This window comes from Myotis yumanensis, unplaced genomic scaffold (assembly GCF_028538775.1).
Source record: "Myotis yumanensis isolate MYYU_CA2020_CCGP unplaced genomic scaffold, mMyoYum1.0.hap1 SCAF_21, whole genome shotgun sequence".
NCBI classification, from domain to species: Eukaryota; Metazoa; Chordata; class Mammalia; order Chiroptera; family Vespertilionidae; genus Myotis; species Myotis yumanensis.
The window spans coordinates 16,325,901-16,347,103 of NW_027223772.1; the positions used below are offsets into that span (position 1 = coordinate 16,325,901).

The 21,203-nt window shown below is 53.6% G+C and overlaps 1 protein-coding gene across 1 annotated transcript in view; it reads left to right on the forward strand.

Annotated features, from left to right (window-relative positions):
• Positions 1-1,644: 1,644 nt before the first annotated feature.
• BICD2 (BICD cargo adaptor 2) overlaps positions 1,645-21,203 on the forward strand; it is a 59,212-nt gene continuing 39,653 nt past the window's right edge. Inside the window, 1 exon segment of the mRNA XM_070400948.1 lies at positions 1,645-1,968. Coding sequence (XP_070257049.1) covers positions 1,729-1,968 — 240 coding nt within the window. The 5' untranslated portion in view covers positions 1,645-1,728.

A 21,203-nucleotide genomic window follows, 5' to 3' on the forward strand; every position in this document is an offset into this window, starting at 1 on the left:
TATGGCTCCTCCATCACGGCTCTAACCCTGATGTCCCTCTTGCAGGAAGCCCACAGTAGCCATGAGAGGTCCTGTACCCAGCACCTGGAAGTCGCTACCTGTCCCCCTTCTACCAGCAGCCTATCCAACTTCAAAGCTCAGTGGTCAATGTCTCCCCTCTCCCCCCTCAGGCTAGCTCTACTTGAAGGTGAGGAATGGGGTGGGGATTCTGAATTTGGCCATCCTGGGTCAGAAGGGGATGTTTCCCTGAGGCTGTGTGACCCCCTCAAACAAGGCTTATTCCATCTCCCTTCTTTTCCCTGGGATCTCTCCCTTAGACTGGCAGGTGTGCCCGGGCCTGAAGGGTTCCCAGGACTTGGGACTCTCAGGGCTAAAACCAGCGTGGCCCTAGGGAAATGAAGCCCCTTGGGCATCCTGCTTTTACTGTGGTTGAATGCCCTCATTTAAAAAAAAATTTCACAAGTAAAATTATGACATTCTTCTCAAACAAATGAAACATTAAACCATTAAAAGGAATCAGAGCTTCTTGGAGAAATAACAGATTCCAATTTAGGACAGAATACAAGATTCTGGAACAATTTGTGCTAGAAAGTAAGAAAATGCTCAAATATTATGACATATTGAAAGAACACAGGAGGCAGTTTGGAGGAGCCCCCACTGGCTAAACCTGCCAGTTGAGCATCTAAGGAAATAAGGAGAGTAACAGAAAAAAACTCGCTGAGTAAAATCCTCCTATATAATAAAAGCCTAATATGCTAAGTGTCCGATCACCCGTTCAACCAATCAAAGCATAATTTGCTAATGATATGCTAAGGCTGCCCGCTATGGCCTGCACTGACCACCAGGGGGCAGACACTCCACCGGCAGGTGAGCTTGCTGCTGGGGTTCTGCATCTCTGGGACTGAGCCAGATGGTGGGGTCCCTCCACCTGGCCTGGGCTCTCCCAATCCAGGACGGGGGACCTCCCCCCAGTGCACGCATTTCGTGCACCAGGCCTCTAGTAAGAACATAATGCTAATGAATGAAATCTTTTCTCTAGAATGCAAAGCCATGGGTGGAGAAGGAATGGCGGCAATAGTGAAGAAACAGTGTGGGGCCATTAGTCCGAAAACGGTGGTTAAAGAAACGGAGGAGGGTGTCGGCAGGTTTCCGCGGCGGCTCACAGGTGGCGATCACGAAGGGGCACCAGCCGCGACACGAGGGCCAGGCTGCGCGGCCAGAACTGGCGCAGCTCCCGGGCGTCCCAGGCTAACCGCGGGCACGTCGGGACGCGCCCCTCCCGCCGCTTCGGAGCCCGGGTCCCGCAGAGGGTGGGGCTGAGGCCTGGCCTGGGAGCGGGCAGGAGAACAGCACACTTCCGGCTCTGCGACGGCGGCCTCGCGGGCCAATCACGGCCGGGGGCGGGCAGGCGCGGGCCTGACGGTCCTGGTAGGCGGCGAGCGGGCGGGACTACGGCGCCCAGAATATCCCGGGCGGCGGCGGCCGCGGCGAAGGGATTGGGAGGGGCCGCGGCGCCCGCCGGCCAATCAAGGGCCGGGGCGGGCGGGCTCGTGTCCACACGGGCTTGGCGGTCGCGCGGGCGGGACTACGGCACCCACATCGCCCCGCGCGGCGGGGAGCGCACTGCGGCTGTGCGGCGGCCCGGGCGCCGTCGGGCTGGGCGGTGGCCAGCGGACGGGAGCCGGGTGTGAGCCCGGTGGCAGCAGCGTGAGCCGGCCCGCGGCCACCATGTCGGCGCCGTCCGAGGAGGAGGAGTACGCGCGGCTGGTGATGGAGGCGCAGCCCGAGTGGCTGCGCGCCGAGGTGAAGCGGCTGTCGCACGAGCTGGCCGAGACCACGCGCGAGAAGATCCAGGCGGCCGAGTACGGGCTGGCGGTGCTCGAGGAGAAGCACCAGCTCAAGCTGCAGTTCGAGGAGCTCGAGGTGGATTACGAGGCCATCCGCGGCGAGATGGAGCAGCTCAAGGAGGTGAGGCGCCCCCGCCCGGCTCCCCACCCCGCCCTGAGCTGACCCCTCGCCGGGCCGCCCCGGGCGCCAGGGGTGCGTGCGCGGCCGGCCTGCGCCTGGTGGCGGGCCTGGGGACGGTGGGTTGTGTTTTCCTGCGGTGCTCGGCCTCCCGGGTTGGGGGAGGGTGTGGGCGAGGGATGAGCGCCGAGAAAAGCCCGGCCCTGCATCACCCTTCCCAGGCGGGGCAGCTGCCTTCGGCAGGGCTGGTGCCGGGGCAGGTGGCCTGGCCTGCGGCCGTCGCGGCCTGTGTCGGGGGCCTGTCCCCGCAGTCAGCTCTCCCACCATTCCCCCCACTGCCCTGGAAGCCAGCTTCTTCCGCCACCTCCTGTGTGGGCGCGCTCCCGGCTCTCCCTGCCGACGGGACGGGCCGCTCTGGGCGTGTGTCATGGATTTTCCCTCCGGGGTGAGGAGTCAGGTCCTCGGGCAGCCCTGCGGGAAGTGTGCTAGTGACTTAAACGCCAGCTTCTCCCCAGCCTGTGCGGGAGCGGGGAGGACGGGGCCTTGGCTTCCTCTCTGCAGCATGGCCCACCCATAAGGCTTGTGAGGAGGGTCTTATATTTGAAAAGACGGGGCATGGTGTCAGTTTCCCCGACAGGGTGCCCCTTCCCCACCTGACACTCCCCCTGTCCTGGCGGGCTCTTGGCCCTTGATCTTGGGATCCACCATGCCAGCTGCTTCCCCCATCCCCCACCTCCTGGCACCAACACTCCTAGTGGCCTGAGACGAGTGCCTGGACTGGTCAGAGCCTCCCTGCCTCACTGGGGAGTCCAGTAGAGTGCTCTTGTGAAGGTGGGGAGGAGAGAATAAAGGAAGCCATGCCTGGCAGAGTAGGTGCCCAGGTTAGCATCAGTAAACGACTGACACGGGCGGGCGGGAAGGCAGGTGGCCGCTCACTCACCCCAGGTACTGACATCTGTCAGCGAGTATTGGGGCTCCTTTGAGCCAGGCTTGGCTGGCACTGGATTTTCAAGACGAGTAACATGTGGCCCCTCCAACAAGGGTTCCATTTGGGGGTCGGAGGGGTGCACCCAGGGTCTCCCTGGATGGGGCTCACCCCCACAATACTCACAGTCCCCCTCTTGTGCTCACAAGCTTGCCTTCGTGACCCTGTAAGAAGGGCTGGACCCATGACTGCAGCGAGAACTGCTTTCCACTCAGGGACCTTTCATTTGTTAGCTCTTTTGCATTGTGGACAAACATTTTGGCCAATGCAAGAATCTTGGCTCCGTTTAGTGGGTGTGTCTGGAAGGTGGGTCAGTTCCACAGTGTCCTTCAGGTGCCTGTTTGCTTGTTGTCACCTGGCTCCTGCGTGCACTGACCACATGGCCTTGGACATATCGCTCTGTTGCCCTGACTTCAGTTTCCCCCATTGCCGGTGGGAAGTTCTGGCAGAAGCTGGAGGAAGATGAGTCTGTTCAGGAGATGTTGCCAGAAAGCTTGCACCAGTTCACTCATACCTGTACCAGTACAGGCTCTTGTCAACCTATTTATTTTGTGCCCATTTCATACTTGGAAACACTGACTCTTATTTTAAAAATCAACATTTAAGTAGATAATACTGAGTGGGGCAAAAGTAGGTTTACAGTTGTGAGTATGTAAAACAGTTTAATCTTGTATTATTATTAGTATTGTATTATTTTTCATGTGAACAGCTGTAAACCTATTTTTGCCCCACCCTGAATTTGTTGGGCCCATTTTTTTCTCCTGTAGAGAAGTGAACTATCTTAATTATTTTAAAACTTCATTGAACTAAAGTGGATTCAATTACTAACAAATTATACTGCAAACAGAATTTCCTGTACTCCTGTCCAACATTTGTAGGTAATACCATGTTTGAGGGAGGGAAGCTGTCTGGTGGGGTGCAGGCACTGTGTCCTCAGCTGCAGCTTTAAGGGTGCAGGCGTTGGGTGGGAACTCCTGTCCGGTAGGGTTAGGTAAGTGCCAGAAGTAGGTGGTCCTCACCAGGGGGTGGGTGGGGTGGGTGGGGCGGGGCGGGGGTGGAGGGTGAGAAGGCATGCCTCAGGCCAGGGGCAGGTTCCTGATGCAGTGTCAGCCCCACCATCTCTTGGCTCCCAGGGAGAGTGAGAAGACAGGTCTGGACACCCTCTCTGCCACCTCAGGATCTTGACTGTGTGATATACATACATCTTGGGGAAGCAGGGGGTGCAGTTTGGTGAGCTCTGGCGTCTCATAAACTGGGCATAATGCCTATCCGGCACACAGGAAGTGCTTACACTTGCTGGTCAGCTCCTTCCCTCCACCTCTCAGACCCAGATCCCCTCCCTGCTGTTCCCACAGCCACCAACTCTGCTCCTTGGCTTGGTGTGATCTGTAGCGTCCCCACTGCATCTCCCAGAGGGCAGCCCAAGCCTGCTACCTGGGGCCTCCAGCTGGCCCAGCCTGTGCTGCCCTCACTGCCGGGTGCTTCTGAGCCTCCTCTGCCACCCCCTCTGGACTTGCCTGAGCCCAGCTCCCAACACTCATCCGTCATCCCTCCTGTCCTGCAGGCTCAGCAGCCAGGAGGATTGGGGCAGAGCTGATGAGAGCAGCTACTCTGTCCCCTTTGCTCCCTTCCCTCCCTTTCATAATCTCTTGCAGAGGATGGGGAGACTGAGGTAGAATGGGTGCGAGTGACTAAGGAAGGCTCAGCAGCTCAAACTACGTAGGAAGGGGTCCTTGGCACCGATTCCCCAACCCATGTGTTTGCAGAAGTCACAGCCAGATGGGGTGGGTGAGCGCTGCCACTTAGTCTCACCCCTGCAGCTGAGCTGCTCCTGTCGTAGCCTCCCGAGACCCCACTGACTTATACCAGCCCTTGGGTTACCACCTTCTTATAGCCATTGTACAGATGGGGAAACTGAGGCAGGTGCAGAGAAGGCGTGTTTTGCTCAAGGCTAGGAGCCCAGGCAGCCTGTCTCGAAAGGGCAGGCACCTGCTGAGGAGGGCAGGGTGACTGGAGGCCTCTGCCCTCAGTGTCTGCCTTGGGCAGGAAGAGCCCTGCTTTGGCTGAAGCCTGGAGGGCTCTCCCGCCCACTGAGGGTGCCCTGGTCCTCGGAGCAGAGTCCTTGGGGCTGGAGCACAGGGAGAGGCCAAGTGCTTTTGGAGCCGGAGCTGGGTGTGCATTCTGCTGTTGGCATGAAGAGGCATGACTTGGGGGGACTGGGGAACCCTGAGGTGCTGGTGTGGCCCTGCTGGTCCCCAGCCAGGAGAGGCAGCTACAGATGTCCAAAGGCTGCGACTCCAGGGCTTACTGAGGCTGTACTGCTGACACTCCCTGCTGTCCCACAAGCAGAGGGTGTGTCGGGCAGGGGTTTGTGAATCCCTCTTGGGGCTCCCTCACTTTTAAAAGCGCCGAGACTGACTGCCGCGGCACCTGCGCTGCTTCCATCTGCCGGCCTGGGGGGAGCAGCTGTGCGCCTCAACGTCCCCAGGTATGGCCTTGGACTCAAGACTGGCGCACTGATGGAGCTGCTTTCCTACAGGAAGGGCAGCAGGTGGCCAGGCCTGGGACCAGGAGCCTGTGGCGCAAAGGTGGCTTTTGCCTGGGAGGCGAGGAGGTGCTGCCTGTGCTGCACGGGGCTGTGGTTTTCACACTGGCTCCAGGACGGGTTGGATCCTGCTGGGCCCTTAGCTGTGTGGCCCTCGACGAGCAGCTCTGCCCACTGGAGCCAGGATGGGTCGCAAGGGTGCAGGTCACTGCATGGGTTGGTGCACCTGAGCCTGCGGGGGTGGCGGGTAGGGGGTTGGTGGCTGAGGCTCCCTGGGCCTGAGCAGCTGCCTGGGACAGAGCCACGGCCAGACTAGCATGGGCTCCTGCCGCGCCCCCTCATCACTTCCTGCGAAGGAGGTCAGCTTCCCCTCATCAGTTTGGGGCAGTCACCCCTTAGACCTTCGCCAAATCAGGACTCTGGGTGAAGGGCCACTACACATATTGGGGGTAAAGAAAGATTTGGTTTCTTCTTAGATAGTGAGGTGAAGAGGTCCCATGGCCAGGGCTGGCCCGACCCTGCAGGCTCTGACACATGAGGCCCTCCCAGGCCCTGTGTCCAGCTGCTGTCCTGGGCATTAAACCCTGCCAGCCCACTGGGCTCTGCCATGGGAGGTGGACTGAGCATTTGCAACAGTCATTTTTAAAAAGGCACAGAGTTGCAGAAAAGCAGGTTTCATTCAAGTGGATAAAGACAGGAGTTTCCATAGTTCAGAAGGCACTGTGCACTTTGAGTCTGTTGTATCATGCAAAATAATTGTGTGGTTTGTATTTCACAGATTTGCTTTTTTAAAGACAGTTTTCTCCATTGCTTCCCTCATAATGCTTACACCTTCTTTAGGGGAAGTTGTAAGTATAACCAGAGCAGAGGGAATGTGTCTCTCTGCCATCTCTTTGCCTCACTTCCTCTGTAAGTACATGGTGTGTTGTGCTGAGAAAGTAACTATTTTTTTTATAAAACACTAGAGGCCCGGTACACAAAAATTCATGCACTCCGGGGAGGTCCCTCAGCCCGGCCTACACCCTTCGAGGTCTGGGACTTCCCGGGGGGATTGGGCCTAAGCTGGCAGTCAGACATCCCTCTGGCAACCTGGGAGCCCTTGGGGGATGTCCGACTGTGGCTTAGGTGGGCCCAAGCCGCCGTCAGACATCCTTAGCGCTGCTGAGGAGGTGCTGCACTTACAGCCGTGAGCCCGGCTTGTGGCTGAGCAGAGCTCCCCCTGTGGGAGTGCACTGACCACCAGGGGGCAGCTCCTGCATTGAGCGTCTGTCCCCCGGTGGTCAGTGAGTGTCATAGTGACCGGTCATTCCACTGTTAGGGTCAATTTGCATATTACCCTTTTATTATATAGGATAACCGTAGGTGAATTTTCACACCTGACAGAATTAATAATGATTCCTTAATGCTGTCTCCTATCCGGTCATCGTTTGGATTCCCCATTTTTGGCTCATAAAGGCAGCTTTGCAGTTGTTCTGTTTGCATCCGGGTCTACTCCATGCAGAAGGCCTTGCTGCTTTATGGACAGAGCCTCGTGAGCCTGTTTGGCAGTCGCCCCTCCTGCCTCCCTGTTGGAAACCTAGAGCTGCTCTCCCAGCTCCATTCAGGACTGACACACACTCTTATCTTTTCTTAACTTTCTCTTTTTAAAAGAGTTGGCCATAATGATGCCTTCAGTTGATATGTGGCCTGGTTCTTGGGTTGCTGGGTTGTCATCCCGCATCTAGTCAGGACACCAGCCTTATGGCACCTACTTGTGCCTGCAGGGGCCCTTGGTCACCCATTGGGTTTATTCTGACTGTGATGCTGAGAGCTGCCAGCTCTCTTTGAACCAGGAGGGAGGCTCTTATCTTCATTCCACAGGAGGGGATGCTGGGGCCCAAAGAGTGAGGGTGACAGCCCATGCTGTGTGCTAGCAATGCTTGATGTGACCCTGAGCGGTGCCCTCCCAGGGCCTCGGTTTCGGCCAGTGTGTCCCTGAAGCCCTGGTAGTGGGCCAGCTTCCCTCTCAATGATGGCATAGCGGGGACCGTGACCCCATTCTGCAGGCTCCTGTGGTTTGCTGCCTGGGATTGCCTGGGCTCTCGCCTCCCTTCTTGCCCCTCACCCCCCATCCTGCACTTGCTGCAGGGTCCAAATTGTCCCAGCAGCCGGAGTGATTGATTCCCTGAGAGCTGTAAAATGTGATCTGGGTGGTCAGATGGACACTGGCCCCTGGAAGGGGGTGTGCCAGGAAGACTGCCTACAGTCCTGACCCAAAGCCTCGCCTGCCATCAGTCACCATGTTACCTGGTGCAGATGCTGGGGCTGCGAATGTTCCACCCCTTCTGGGAGGGCAAGCTCCGAGCAGCCTCGGGGCCAGTCTGCATTCTCACCAGCACCTGTGGTGGCCCTTATCCTTGTGGTCAGTGTTCTGAGGGAGAAATGGTGTTTGGGGGGGTTGATTTATATCTTCTTCCGTGAAGCACTCAGTTCTGCTGTAACACTTGTTTAGAAAGTGCCAATTGTGCCCTAGCCAGTTTGGCTCAGTGAATAGGCATCGGCCTGTGGACTGAAGGGTCCTGGGTTCGATTCCGATCAAGGGCATGGACCTCGGTTGCAGGTTCATTCCCGGCCTGGGCCCTGGTCGGGGCTTGTGCAGGAGGCAACCAATCGATGTGTTTCTCTCACATCGATGTTTCTCTCTGTCTTTCTCTCTCCCACTCTCTCTAAAAATCAATGGAGAAATATCTTCAGGTGAGGATTTAAAAAAAAGAAAAGTGCCAATTTGTTCCAGAGTGGATGATATTTGAGGGAACAGTGTGAGCATAATGAGATTTTAGCATTTGTTTATGTGTGATTTTTGTCCCCAGAACACACCAGGTGAGCATAGAACCTGACCCAGTGACCCACCCACCCAGATCTGGTGCAACTTTGCATCCCTTTCAGAAGGCCCACTCCCCCCGAGACGCCTCGGCCCCGGCACGCGGCCTTGTCAGGATACAGTGCCATGAGTGTTGCAGCATTTGTGTCTTTTTAAATTGTTTAACACATGCTACACTGTGCTGCCTTTTCCAGTTGATTTTTAACATGAAGCTCCTTTAGAAAACTTTGAGACTTACAGAGCAGTTGTGAAGCTAGCAGAGAGGTCCTCCTGCCACCAGCATCTTCCCGGAGCGTGGTTAGCCAGCGGCCATGCCTCTTTCTTCACTGAAGTTCACATTTGTGTAGATAGCCTTAGTTTTTATCTGCTGTTCTTTTCCTACTCCAGGACCCGTCCATGATCCCACAGGACAGTTGTCCTATCTCCTCAGGTTCTTCTTGGTTGTGAAAGTTTCTCAGACTTTTGTTGTTTTTGGTGACTTAGACAGTTGGGAGGAGGACTGGTCAGGTGTTGTGTTGAATGTCCCTCGTTTAGGATTTGTCTGATATTTTTCTTGTAATTGGAATAGGGTTATGGGTCAGGGGAGGAAGACACAGAGGTGCAGTGTCACCTCCCCGCATCCATCCGGTCAGGGTCAGTGACTTCCTGGCGAGGGTGGCCTGGACGCCTGGCTGAGGTGTTTGTCAGTGTCTGCGCCGGAAAGGTCCTTTCCCCGTTCCAAACTGTGCGCCGGCACTCCTCCTGGAGGGCATCCTTGGACATTATTTGGAATTTTTCTGCATGGGAGCCCTGTCTCTTTCTTTATTCATCCATTCATTCATATCGGTGTGGGCTCATGGATGTTTATATTTGTTAAAATCCAATGCTGCTTTACTTGGTTGCTCAACTTGTTTCTGATTTGGTCCTTGAAAGCTCTTTCATTTGGCTCCTGTGCCCCTTTGAGATGCCTGTGGTGATTCCCCCTCTTCCTCCCTCTCTCCCTTCCTTTCTCAGCACCTCCTTACTTTCCAGCACAGCAAGGTGCTCCGGGCTCCTCCTTTACATCCCTGCCCCGTCCTGGATCAGCTCCAAGTAGCTGGGAGGGTCATTGCTTCCGGGCCCTCAGCCGACAGCCTGGGGGTAGATGTGTGTCCTCTGCACATGTCTGTGAACACTTGTAGATGTACCCACCTGTGTGTGTATGAAGCTGACCTGAGCTCATCCTCATGTCTCCAGCCCTGAGTCTCCCCCTGGCCATAGTGCCGCAACCATTCTGTTCCTGCACACCTCACAGTGCTGTTCCAACTGCTGACCTGAACCCCCTTGGGGAACAGTTTACCAACTAGACTAGAGTCGTATGTGCAGCTCCCTTTGCTTTGGTCTCACACACTCTACTTATTTCCTAATAAGTTACTTATGTAGCACTCTATGCCCCATTCCCTTCAGTGAAGTGGTTTTATCCATCTGTAATACAGTGTGATTATTTTACCACATTCAACATTTCATCCTGGGATCCACTGACCTCCTAAGTGACTTTTAAAAAGGTTGCACCTACTCTTTGGGCTGTAACATCATCTGCGTTTTGACAGATGCAGTGTCATTTGTCTACCATTAAAGTATCGCACAGAATTGTTTTGTTACCTTAAAAAAATTTTCTGCCCTGGCTGGTTTTGCTCAGTGGATAGAGTGTTGGCCTGCGGACTGAAGGGTCCCAGGTTCATTTCTGGTCAAGGGCACTTGCCTGGGTTGTGGGCTTGACCCCCCCAGTAGGGGGTGTGCAGGAGGCAGCCGATCAATGATTCTCTGTCATCATTGATGTTTCTATCTCTCTCTCTCCTTCTCCCTTCCTCTCTGAAGTCAATATGTGTGTGTGTGTGTATCCTATCTAATAATAGAGAAACATGGTAATTAACCGTAACTTCGCTACCCTTCCCATTGGCTAATCAGTGAGATATGCAAATTAACTGCCAACCAAGATGGCGGCCGACAGCCATGCAGCTGAAGCGAACATGAGGCTTGCTTGCTCCAGTGACGGAGGAAGCCAAGGTTCCCCGCCTGCCGCAGCCCAGCTCTGAGCTCCAGATGCAACAATGTTGCAATTATAGAAGCTAAACTAACCCCAGAAACCTGCTTTCAGGTGCCAGCAGGCTCAGAGCTTAGAGCGCCAGTGATGGCAGCAGAGTTTCAATTATAGAAGTTAAACAAACCCAGATACCTGCTTTCAGCCAGCCACAGCCTCAGAGCTGGAGCCGGCTCTCAGCTCCAATGATAGCTATAGAAGGTAAATAAATCCCAGAATAAAAAAGAAGGAAAAAAAAAAGGCTGGGAGCTTCAGTCGCCTGCCAGCCTGAAAACGGCCCTCAGCCCCTCACCCAGACTGGCCAGGCACCCCAGTGGGGACCCCCACCCTGAAGGGGGTGTGACCAGCTGCAAACAGCCATCAGCCCGTCATCGAGGCTGGCCAGGCACCCAAGCGGGACCCCCACTCTGATCCGGGACACCCTTCAGGGCAAACCAGCTGGCCCCCACCTGTGCACCAGGCCTCTATCCTATAGAGTAAAAGGGTAATATGCAAACTGACCCTAACAGCAGAAGGACTGGGAATGACTGGTCACTATGACACACACTGAACACCAGGGGGCAGACGCTTAATGCAGGAGCTGACCTCTGGTGGTCAGTCGTTCCCACATGGGTGAGCTCTGCTCAGCCACAAGCCAGGCTGATGACTGCCAGTACAGCGGTGGTGGTGGGAGCCTCTCCTGCCTCCTCAGCAGCGCTAAGGATGCCCGACTGCAGCTTAGGTCTGCTCCCTGCTGGCAAGTGGGCATTCCCCCAAGGGTTGCCGGGCTGCCAGAGGGATGTCTGATTGCCATCTTAGGCCCAATCCCCCGGGGAGCAGGCCTAAGCAAGCAAGTGGTCACCCCCGAGAGGTCCCAGACTGCAAGAGGGCACAGGCTGAGCTGAGGGACACCCTACCCTGAGTGCACAAATTTTTGTGCACCGGGCCTCTAGTATATATATAATCTCCTGTGCTTCACCTATGCAACACCCTCCCTCCACAAACCCCTGACAACTGCTGATCTTTTACTGTCTCCACAGTTTTGCTCTTTCCAGAATATCACATCATTGGAATCATGCAGTACATAGCCTTTTCAGACTGGCTTCTTTCACTTAGCAATATGTGTTTAAGATTCATCTGTGTTGTTATGTGATTTGATAGCCTTTTTTTTCCTTTAATATATATATATTTATTTATTTCAGAGAGGAAGGGAGAGGGAGAGAGAGATAGAAACATCAATGATGAGAGAGAATCATTGATCAGCTGCCTTCTGCACACCCGCCACTGGGGATAGAGCCCACAACCAAGGCATGTGCCCTTGACTGGAATCAAACCCAGGACCCCCCAGGAGCATCGAATCCAGTTTGCAGGCCGATGCTCTATCCACTGAGCCATACCAGCTAGGGCTTTATAGCCATTTTTTTTTCAATCACAGAATAATATTTCATTGTCTTGATCAGTACTAGGGGCCCTTTTTTCTGTCAAGGGCCATTTGGATATTTATAATATATCCTGGCCATATAAAGTTATCAACTTAAAAAAATTAGCCTGCTATATTTGGTCAAACATTTAATTAACTCACCCCTCATGCCTTGGCAGGGCCAGACCAAATGATTTCGGGGCTGGACGTCCCCCAACCCTGGTCTCGATGTATCACATAGTTTGTTTATCCTTTCAGACCGGGCATCTTGGTTGCCTCCAGTTTGGGGCATTATTAAGAAAATTGCTGTAAGCATCCAGTGCACATGTTTGTTAGGGCATAAGTTTTACTTTGCAAGTAATTCTTGGCTTGTCTTTTCATTCCTTTAACAGTGTTGTTTACAGAGTAGTTTTTAATTTAATGCCATTTTGCAGATCATGCTTCCAGTGGTACAATTTTAATCACCAAGCCCAAGGTCACATAGATTTTTGCCTGTGTTTTTATTTAGACATAGTTTTGTATTTCACATTTAGTTCTGTGGTTCATTTCAAGTAGTTTTTGTGAAAGGTTTAAGATCTGTGTCTAGATTCGGTTTTTTTGCATGTGTGTGGCTAGTACCATTTATTGCAGAGACTATACTTTCTCAATGAAATTGCTTTTGCTCCTTTATAAACAATTAGTTGGCTGTATATGTGGGTCTCCTCCTGGCCCCGATCCCATTTTCTGTCCCATTGATCTGTGTGATTGTCCTTTTGCCGTAGCCCTGCTCCTGATTGTGTGTTACTAGTTTTATTGGGTTTCTGTCTTTTTTCTGCGTCACTGGCGATGCTTTCTCTTCAGCCCTGTGGTGTTGGTTGTGTGACTGCACACCCGACTGGGTCTACTGCCCCAGACTGCAGGGTCGGTCCTGGTCACCATCAATTGATGATGGCTCCTTTTAAAAAATTTTTTCTCTTGTCTTGAGGAAAAGTAGTAGAATGCAAATGGTTAAAAAGAAAAATCATGCCCTGGCTGAGTGGCTGAGTTGGCTGGAGTATCATCTCATACACCAAAAGGTTGCGGGTTCGATTATCGGTCAGGGTGTGCACATCAGGGGCAGCCGATGTTCCTCTCTCTCCCTCTTCCTTCTCTCTAAAAAAGTCAATAAAAATATATCCTCGGGTGAGGATTTTTAAAAAAAAGAAGGAAAGAAAAATCACCAGAATAGTTGGTCAGATTCTCAACAGAGGACAAGTGTGAGGCTTCTCTCTCTCCTCCGTGTCTGTAAGCTGGGCACAGGACTTCTGTTTGGGCTGACTTTCCTCCGGGGACACCACTAGCAAGCTGCTTAACGCACTGCCTTTGCATTTGACCCTGGAGGCAGACAGGTGTGGCACAGGAAGGGTCTGCAGGCCTTGCCCCTCCGGGCAACTTGCAGGTGTTCAACTTGCAGGTGTTCGGGGTGGAGGGTTGAGGCTGGGAGACTAGATACCTGGCTTTAGCTCAGGGTCCGGGCTGTCTCTCCCTGAGCCTGTTTCTCCTCTCTTTTCATGTCAGGGTCCTCATTTCCTCGAGGTCTGGGAGCCCCTGATGTCAGGTGATCTTTGTCCCTGAGGCACCTGGGACTGACCCTGCAAGGGTGACTATGACAGAATGCCAGACGTGGGGCCCACTTGGTCCCTGAGACTTTTCTTTCACCCTGGCTGCAGCTGTTGACAGGTCCATCCACCTACTGGAGCCCCTGGAGGGACCTGTGAGCATCACAGCCACCCCACTTCTCCTTGGGCTCCACGCCTGCCCCGAGGCAGGCTGCAGAACTCATTACAGGGACATGGCCTGAATTACAGTCTCTGGGCACTCCCTTGAAGCTTGCTGAGTGTCCCTTCCTAAAATGCACTGAGGTTAGAGGTGAAGTGAAAAAGCCTGGCCACTCCAACCGGGCTGCTATCCTGGGGCTCCCAGCCCGCACAGTCCTGGCTGCCCTGTCCTAGCCATCCTCAGGCCTGGGACAAATGGAGCTGGACAGCTGTCCCTCCTGCCCTGACTGCAGGCCATTGAATGGAGGTTTTGTCAGACAGCCAGCTGCTGAGGAAGATGGTGGCTTGTCCCCAGGCCCTTGGATTGGCCTCTGTGTCCCTGAGTGGAAGAGCCAGGGTCTGTGGAGCCTGCCACCAGCCCCGGGGCTCAGCTGGCCAGAAGCCTGTCTGCTGCCACTGAGGCAATTAGGGTGTAATCTTCTCTGAATAGCACCCAATTCTGCCTAAATCTCTCCTGCCCAAGAGTGGATGCCAGTTTTCTCAAAGCAGCTTAGTGCTTGGACGCTGCCCCAGGCAGCTGGGGTGCAGTAGACGATGGGATGGACGTGGGCAGATGGGACACACATGGCGAGTGGTGTGTGATAACTGTCACAGCCCAGTCTTTGGTTCCCTCAGCCAGCATGTAAGTGCTCTGAAGGGAAACTGAGGCTGGAAGCCACACAGTGGGGAGGGCAGGCCAATGGAGAGGATAGACATCAGACACGTGACCCTGTTAGGACTCGGATGGCTGTGGATTCTCGGCACACTGGTCTGATGGGTGAGGGCTGTCCGCCAGGTAGGGTGTGCCGGTGTGCCCAGCCTCTAGCCTGCCCCCCATTTCCAGGAGGAACTTGCCCTCTCCTGCAAGTGCCGGAGCAGCCTTCCCAGGTTCCTCCCTGCCCACCTGCTAGGTGAGCCTTTTGGGCCTTCTTGGGGTCCAGCTCCATCCTTGACCCACTCTTTCTCCAGCACATTCCACCCCTCCTGGGACACCCCAGCTCTGGGAAGAGGAAAACTTTTTGGAGTGAGAAGTCCTATGGTGCCAACCAGGCAAATCATCTGACCTCATTGAGCCTCGGTTTGTTTGCCTATGAAATGGGAGTGGTGAACGTTTCTACTTTGCCTGCTGTTGTGACGATCAAGTGCGATGGCACTCTCTGTCTCCTTGGGGACACAGCCACGCCTTCCCAAGCTGCCTCCAAACATGCCCAGGGGCTCAGTGCCATACCCACCACACCTGTCTGCTCAAGGCATGCCCTCAGAGCAAGGGAGGAGGGAGTGGGTCTGGGGGTCCTTCTTGGAGCTTCTCAGCCAGGTGGGAGGGGATGGGGTGAGCAGGCTGAGGGTGGTGAGCTGAAGTATCTCGTTGGGTGGCCATGGGTGTCCCTTTCGGTGGGTTGGCAGGTCCATGAGCACCTGGCTCTGTGTGGTTCTCGGCTGACTTAGGTTCCAGTGCAAGCACCTGCAAAGCCAGTGTGATACGGCGGCATTTTCTGCAGGCCAGGATCACCTGGTGAGCTTTCAGGAGTCCGTGATGAGTCTCAGGATGGGACATGGGTGGTCGAGGGAGGCGGGAGTGTTCATGCTTCCAAAGGGACCCCAGTGGGGAGATGAGTTTGGGAGCCCCATCCTGTCCCTCCAGCTGACTTTTGGATCTGAAGGCTTCCTGCCCATGTTGTGGAATGTCACTCTGCATTTGTCTGCATTGGGGTCCAGGAAGGTGCCCCGTCCCTGAATACGTGCTGTTAGGAGGGCCCACCTCTGTGTCTGCATCTCCCTGCGAGGTCACGACCACCCCTGCCCTGGGCTGGACCTAGAGAAGTCTCTGGAGGTGTGCGTGAGCCGAGGATACACCCAGGTAGAGGGGTGAGGCTGGGGGCTGTTCTGCCTCTGAGTCCCTGGGGCTTTGTCCCTGCTGGCTAGGGGGAGCAGTAAAGAGGAGACGCCTGCAGCACCTCTCCCCCCGACCCTGCAGCCCCTCAGCCTTCCCAGCAGACCTGGGGAGGCACTGTCTATGCCCTGGAGCCGGTGTTCCCATCCACCCACTTGTGGTGTGGGGCCCCCCCCCGCCCCCGCAGTGTCCCCATGTCCTCCCTGACCCCCAGTTCATCTACAGGTATTTGCTGAGCACCTGTCACTTGCCAGGTGTGGGTTCTCAGTGCCTGGCACGGGGTGCCCAGGTGCTTGCGTTCCTTCCGTGTAAGAGGCCATCCTGGCCCGCACTGTGTATCTGGGTGTCAGGCCTTGCCTCCCCCAAGCCCCAGTCTGTGTTTGTGAACTCAAATGGTAGAGTGCCAGCCCTCAGGAGGCATTAGACTGAGGGAGGTCTGCAGGGAAGGTCCCTGGGTAGCCCTCGGGGGAAGCCCTGTTCCTGCTTCCCCCGGGGCAGACCCTCTGGCCCCCTGGTGACCTCCTGGCTCTGAGATGTGGCCTGATGGGGACCCAGTGGGGACTCACACAGTTTGTAGCCCTCCAGAAGGTTGTGTCTTATGTGGGAGCTTGGACACCCCTCCCACCCCCAGTGGTTTCCCTCCCAGAGGCTCCAGGAAGCTGCTCCTGCAGCCCCTGCTGGCCCGTCCCTATTTGCCCAGGAGACCCAGCCACCGCCTGTCGGAATGTGGGGTTCTCTCTGTGAGGTGGAGCGAGCACCTCTTCCAGCTCGGGCACTGTCAGGGCCTCTCACCTCCAGGGACAGATGCTCTGGAGTGACTCTGGCTGCTGCCCAGATGATTCTGTCTTGTCAGCAGCTCTCATTTTAAAATGGGGAATAATTCCCTGATAGGAAGACGCAGGTTGTTGGGCTCCTGTGGGTGCCCCCTGGTGAGGGTCATCCTCATGTGCCTTCTAGTCCCTCCCCGCCCAGGGGCCCTGCAACCTCGCTGTATGGTCAGACTCTGTTCTAGACATCTGTGCTGATGGCTGTTCCCAGGTGGCTTTTGTATCTGGCTCCTCAGAGGCATGGAGTTGCCCATGTTGGTGGTTGATTTTCTGTGAGCACCGTGCCGAGTCACTAGCAACTCCTTCTGGGGGACCTCGGGGTTCCCATGTCTGGCGCTCAGGATCACAGCTACGTGAACACCCAGGCGTGAAGTTCTGAGCTCTCACCTTTTTTGGCAATTCCTGTGAGGTAGGCCCATCTCCCCATGTCCAGAATGGACACACTGACAGCCCCCCGGTTCCCTGGCAAAAAGGCCAGCCTCTTCTCTGCCACGTCAGTTACCCAGCACCTGGGGAGGGGTTGAGTGCCAGGAGGGAGAGAATCTCCATAAATCCACGAAGCAGGCCTGGCCTAGCAGCACATTCCAGACTCCAGGCCCAGACCCCAAGGCTGGGAAGGGCCGGCTGGCGGGTGTGCCTGCACCTGGAACGGTTGTTTCCGCCTCCCTGGGTGATTCTGAGGCTCAGGCAGCTGAGCAGTGGGGCTGTGGGTCCTGATCCTGGTTTTGCCTTTCAACCTCTTCTGCTTCTTTCCTGTCTTTGTGGTGGTTCCATTGGGAAAAGATGTGGAGTTGTTTGTTCTCAGAGTTCAGTTTCTTACTTGTGAAAGGAGATCCCTCCCAAGAGAGAAGCTAATAGGCTCCCGTTAACACAGACTGTGAAGTGCGTAGGCATGGGCTAGTGCCCACCCTCCACGGCCTCTCCCAGCTGTTCCATCTCCCTTGACCCCTCAGAGCTGGGAGGGTGCAGAGGGCCTGGTGGGAGCCTGGGGGCAGAGAGCTGAGCTGCCCCTGCTGAGCCACTTTGTTTCTGGGTGCCTCGGAACTTTCCATGGGGCCTTAGGGTGGCCTCCCTGGGTGCCTCCCCGTTGATTGCGGTCGAGAGCCCCCCTCATGGTTGTCTGCTCAGGTGTCTGCAGGGCAAGCATGTCAAACTCAAAGGCTACCAAGGGCCAAATAAACACCGTTTAAGTTTATGTGGCCACAAAAAAACAAAAGCTTCCATTTTCATAGAAACGTAGGTTTTTTTTCGATAGAGACATGCTGATTACAAAGGGCTGAAATAAATGAGTCATCGTTTACATAAAATAATAGAACATTTTAATAAAAATTAAAATTTTTTCTTGAACATTAGCTTACCAGACACTGAATAACTTCACAAATAAATAAGCGTAAAGCAAATAAACCTATTTTTCTGGTTCTCCAAACGCGAAATGTTTCCTGTTGCGCACACCAAACAAGTCAGTCCAAGACTAATGACATGGCCATCCGCTGCTAAAATATTCGCTGCTAGTGTTAGTGGAGAGAAATGGTGCACCTGCGCGTAAGGCACATGAGGGAAATGAATGCAACACAATTATAGTAACCAGTCATTAGCAAACGTTGTAGTTCGTTATTAATAATTATGTATAACAGGATATTCTAAAAATTAAGTTACAAAATTTTTATTAAACCATTTCTTACATACCATTATATTGTCTGGGCTGCAAAAACATTCGTTGTGGGCCACAGAGTTTGACATACTTGCTGTAGGGGCTTCCCTTGGTTCTGTCCAGCTGCCAGCAAGGCTTTGTGGCTGGGTGCTGGGGCGCAGTGGCCCGGGGGACTGCAGCTTGTTTCTCGTCCCCCTTCCTGACGGGACCTTGCGTTCTTGTAGCAGGTTTTTGCTGAAGTGCGTTTATGGAAGTTGATCTTTCATCTGGTCTCTGGTGCCTCTGTCTCCTTAGTGAGGAGGGATTGGCTCCCTGGGGTATATCCAGCCTGGGGGCACGTTGGCTTTTGTCCAGGGGTAATGAATGATTCTGGCTCTGAATTTCCCTATTTTTGACTTACTGTAGGCCAGGGGTGGGGTACGTGTGGCCCGTGAAATCATTTGGTCTGACCCTGCCAAGGCATTAGGGGCGAGTTAATTAAATGTTTGACCAGATAGAACAGGCTAATGTTTAAGTTGATAATTCCGTATGGCCGCAAATGATGTTATAAATATCCAGATGGCCCCTGGCAGAAAGAAGGTTCCCTATCCCTGCGCAGCAGTCCCATCCACAGGTTTTGTGTGTTCACTCAGTGTTTTGTGTCATGAGGTGCTGTTGCCTGAATTTGCAGATTGTTGACGTTCGTTGCTGGTAGGGCTCTTGTGCACTCACCATGCTTCCCTCCCCAGGTTTGAGCTGTTGGCCTCTGTACCACTGTACGCATGCGTGTGGATGGCACGGGCTGGGCTGTCTGGTGAGTGGAGGATAGGCAATTTCCAGGGTGGTTGCACTAGCAGTGTGGGTATTCCTGGTTCTTACCATCCTCCCCACCCAAAGGGGCACTTTCTGTGTTAAATTCTAGCCTTTCTGATCTTGTCTTCCTTGTTGGCCTGCTGCTGATTTGCATTTCCCCATTTGGAGGCGCTTGTGAAGAGCCTTGGCCAGTGTTTCTGTGGGGTGTCTGCCTTTTCCTTATTGACGTGTCAGAGTTCTTTGTTTACTCTGGATATAGATATTGATTTTTTTTACAGAGAGGAAGGGAGAGAGATAGAGAGTTAGAAACATCGATGAGAGAGAGACATCGATCAGCTGCCTCCTGCACACCTCCTACTGGGGATGTGCCCGCAACCAAGGTACATGCCCTTGACCGGAATAGAACCTGGGACCCTTCAGTCCGCAGGCTGACACTCTATCCACTGAGCCAAACCGGTTAGGGTGGCCTTGGCCTCTTGGAGCCTTGGTTTCTTTGTTCATAAAATGGGAATGTCATTTCTCCTGAAAACTTTGATATGCTAGTAGGCATTAAGTGAAATAATATGTTTACAGAGAATTATGAGAGTAATAGCTATTATTGTTACTAATATTAATTTACTAGAGGCCTGGTGCACGAATTCATGCACGGATGGGGTCCCTCGGCCTGGCCGGCAACCTGGGCTGATTGAGGGGGCCAGCCGGCCCCTTGATCGGGGCTGATAGGGGGTTGGCCGGCCATCGGGGCTGATAGGGGGTTGGCTGTGGGAGCGCATTGACCACCAGGGGGCAGCTCCTGCATTGATCGTCTGCCCCCTGGTGTCATAGAGACTGGTCGACCAGTCTTTTGGTTGCTTAGGCTGTTATATATATAGACTTTTAATGGGAGGAGATCTCACACCCATTAGGATGGCTAAAATCAGAAGACAGACAATATCAATGTTAGTGAGGATGTAGAGAAATCAAAATTCACACTTTGCTGGTGGAATGAAAAAATGGTGCAGCTGCTTTGGCAAATAGTCTGGCAGTTCCTCAAAGTGTTAAACATAGCCCTGACCGGTTTGGCTCAGTGGATAGAGCGTCAGCCTGCGGACTCAAGGGTCCCGGGTTCAATTCCAGTCAAGGGCATGTACCTTGGTTGTGTGGGCACATCCCCAGTGGGGGGTGTGCAGGAGGCAGCTGATCAATGTTTCTCTCTCATCGATGTTTCTAGCTCTCTATCCCTCTTCCTTCCTTTCTGTAAAAAAATCAATAAAATATATATTTTTTAAAAGTGTTAAACATAGAGTTAACAAGTCCCATCTGTTTACTCCTATGTATATGCCTAAAGGAATTAAAAACATGTGTTTACACAAAAACATATACATAAGTTACAACGGAAATATTCATAACTGCCCCAAAGTGGAAACCACCTGTATGTCCATTAACAGATGAATGAATAAATGCAGTGTGGTCCATTCATATAACAGGATAGTGTTTGGCAATAAGAGAAGTGCTGGTGTCTCTGGTGAAGGGGTTCTTGCCCCCTCAAGATAGAAATCAAGAGGAGATGAAACAGATTCAAAAGAAGAGGTTTACTGAAAACAAGGTAGAGGGAAGAAGAAAGGGAGCTTGGTGCATCAAGGGAGCAGTCACTAGTGAAGATTATGGAGCCCTGGCCCTGGCCCTGGCCCGATAGCTTGGTTAGTTAGAGCGTCGTCTCCAATACGCCAAGGTTGCAGGTTCCATCTATAGTCAGGGTACATACTAGAATCAACCAATGAATGCATAAATAAGCAGAACAGTACCTCTCTCTCTCCGCCCCTCCTCCCATTCCCCTTCCACTCTCTCTCTAAAACAAACAAACAAACAAATCAATAAATAAAAACTTAAAAGAAAATGGCTCCCTGAACTGCTGCTGGATCGGACTTATCCCGGCCTGGGTTCTTCACACAGGCACAGAACAGGGCAGGTCGCAGTGGGCGCAGGTGGGCGGGCAGCTCTTTGGGGAGTGAGTGCTTGAAAAGAAACTTGAAGCATATCCAGGAGAGGCTTAAGAAAATAACTGCAGGGCATTCCCATCGTTTGAGAAAAGCTCAGCCTGTCTCACTGGTACACATGGGTGAACCTTGAAATCAAGTTCAGTGAGAGAAGCCATAGAAACAGAAAACACATTGGTGGTTCTTAGGATCTGTAGGAGGGGAGCTGGGGAGTGACCGGTGATGGCTCAGGTCTTTCTAGGGTGATGAAAATGTGCAATTGCATAGTGGTGATGGTTACACAAACTTACGAATTTACTAAAACCCACTGAATTGTACATATTAAAAGGGTGAATGTTAGCCCAGCCGCATGGCTCAGTAGTTGAGTGTTGACTTGTGAACCAGGAGGTCATGGTTCGATTCTCGGTCAGGGCACAAACCTGGGGTTGCGGGCTCGATCCCCAGTAGGGGGTGTGCAGGAGGCAGCTGATCAATGATT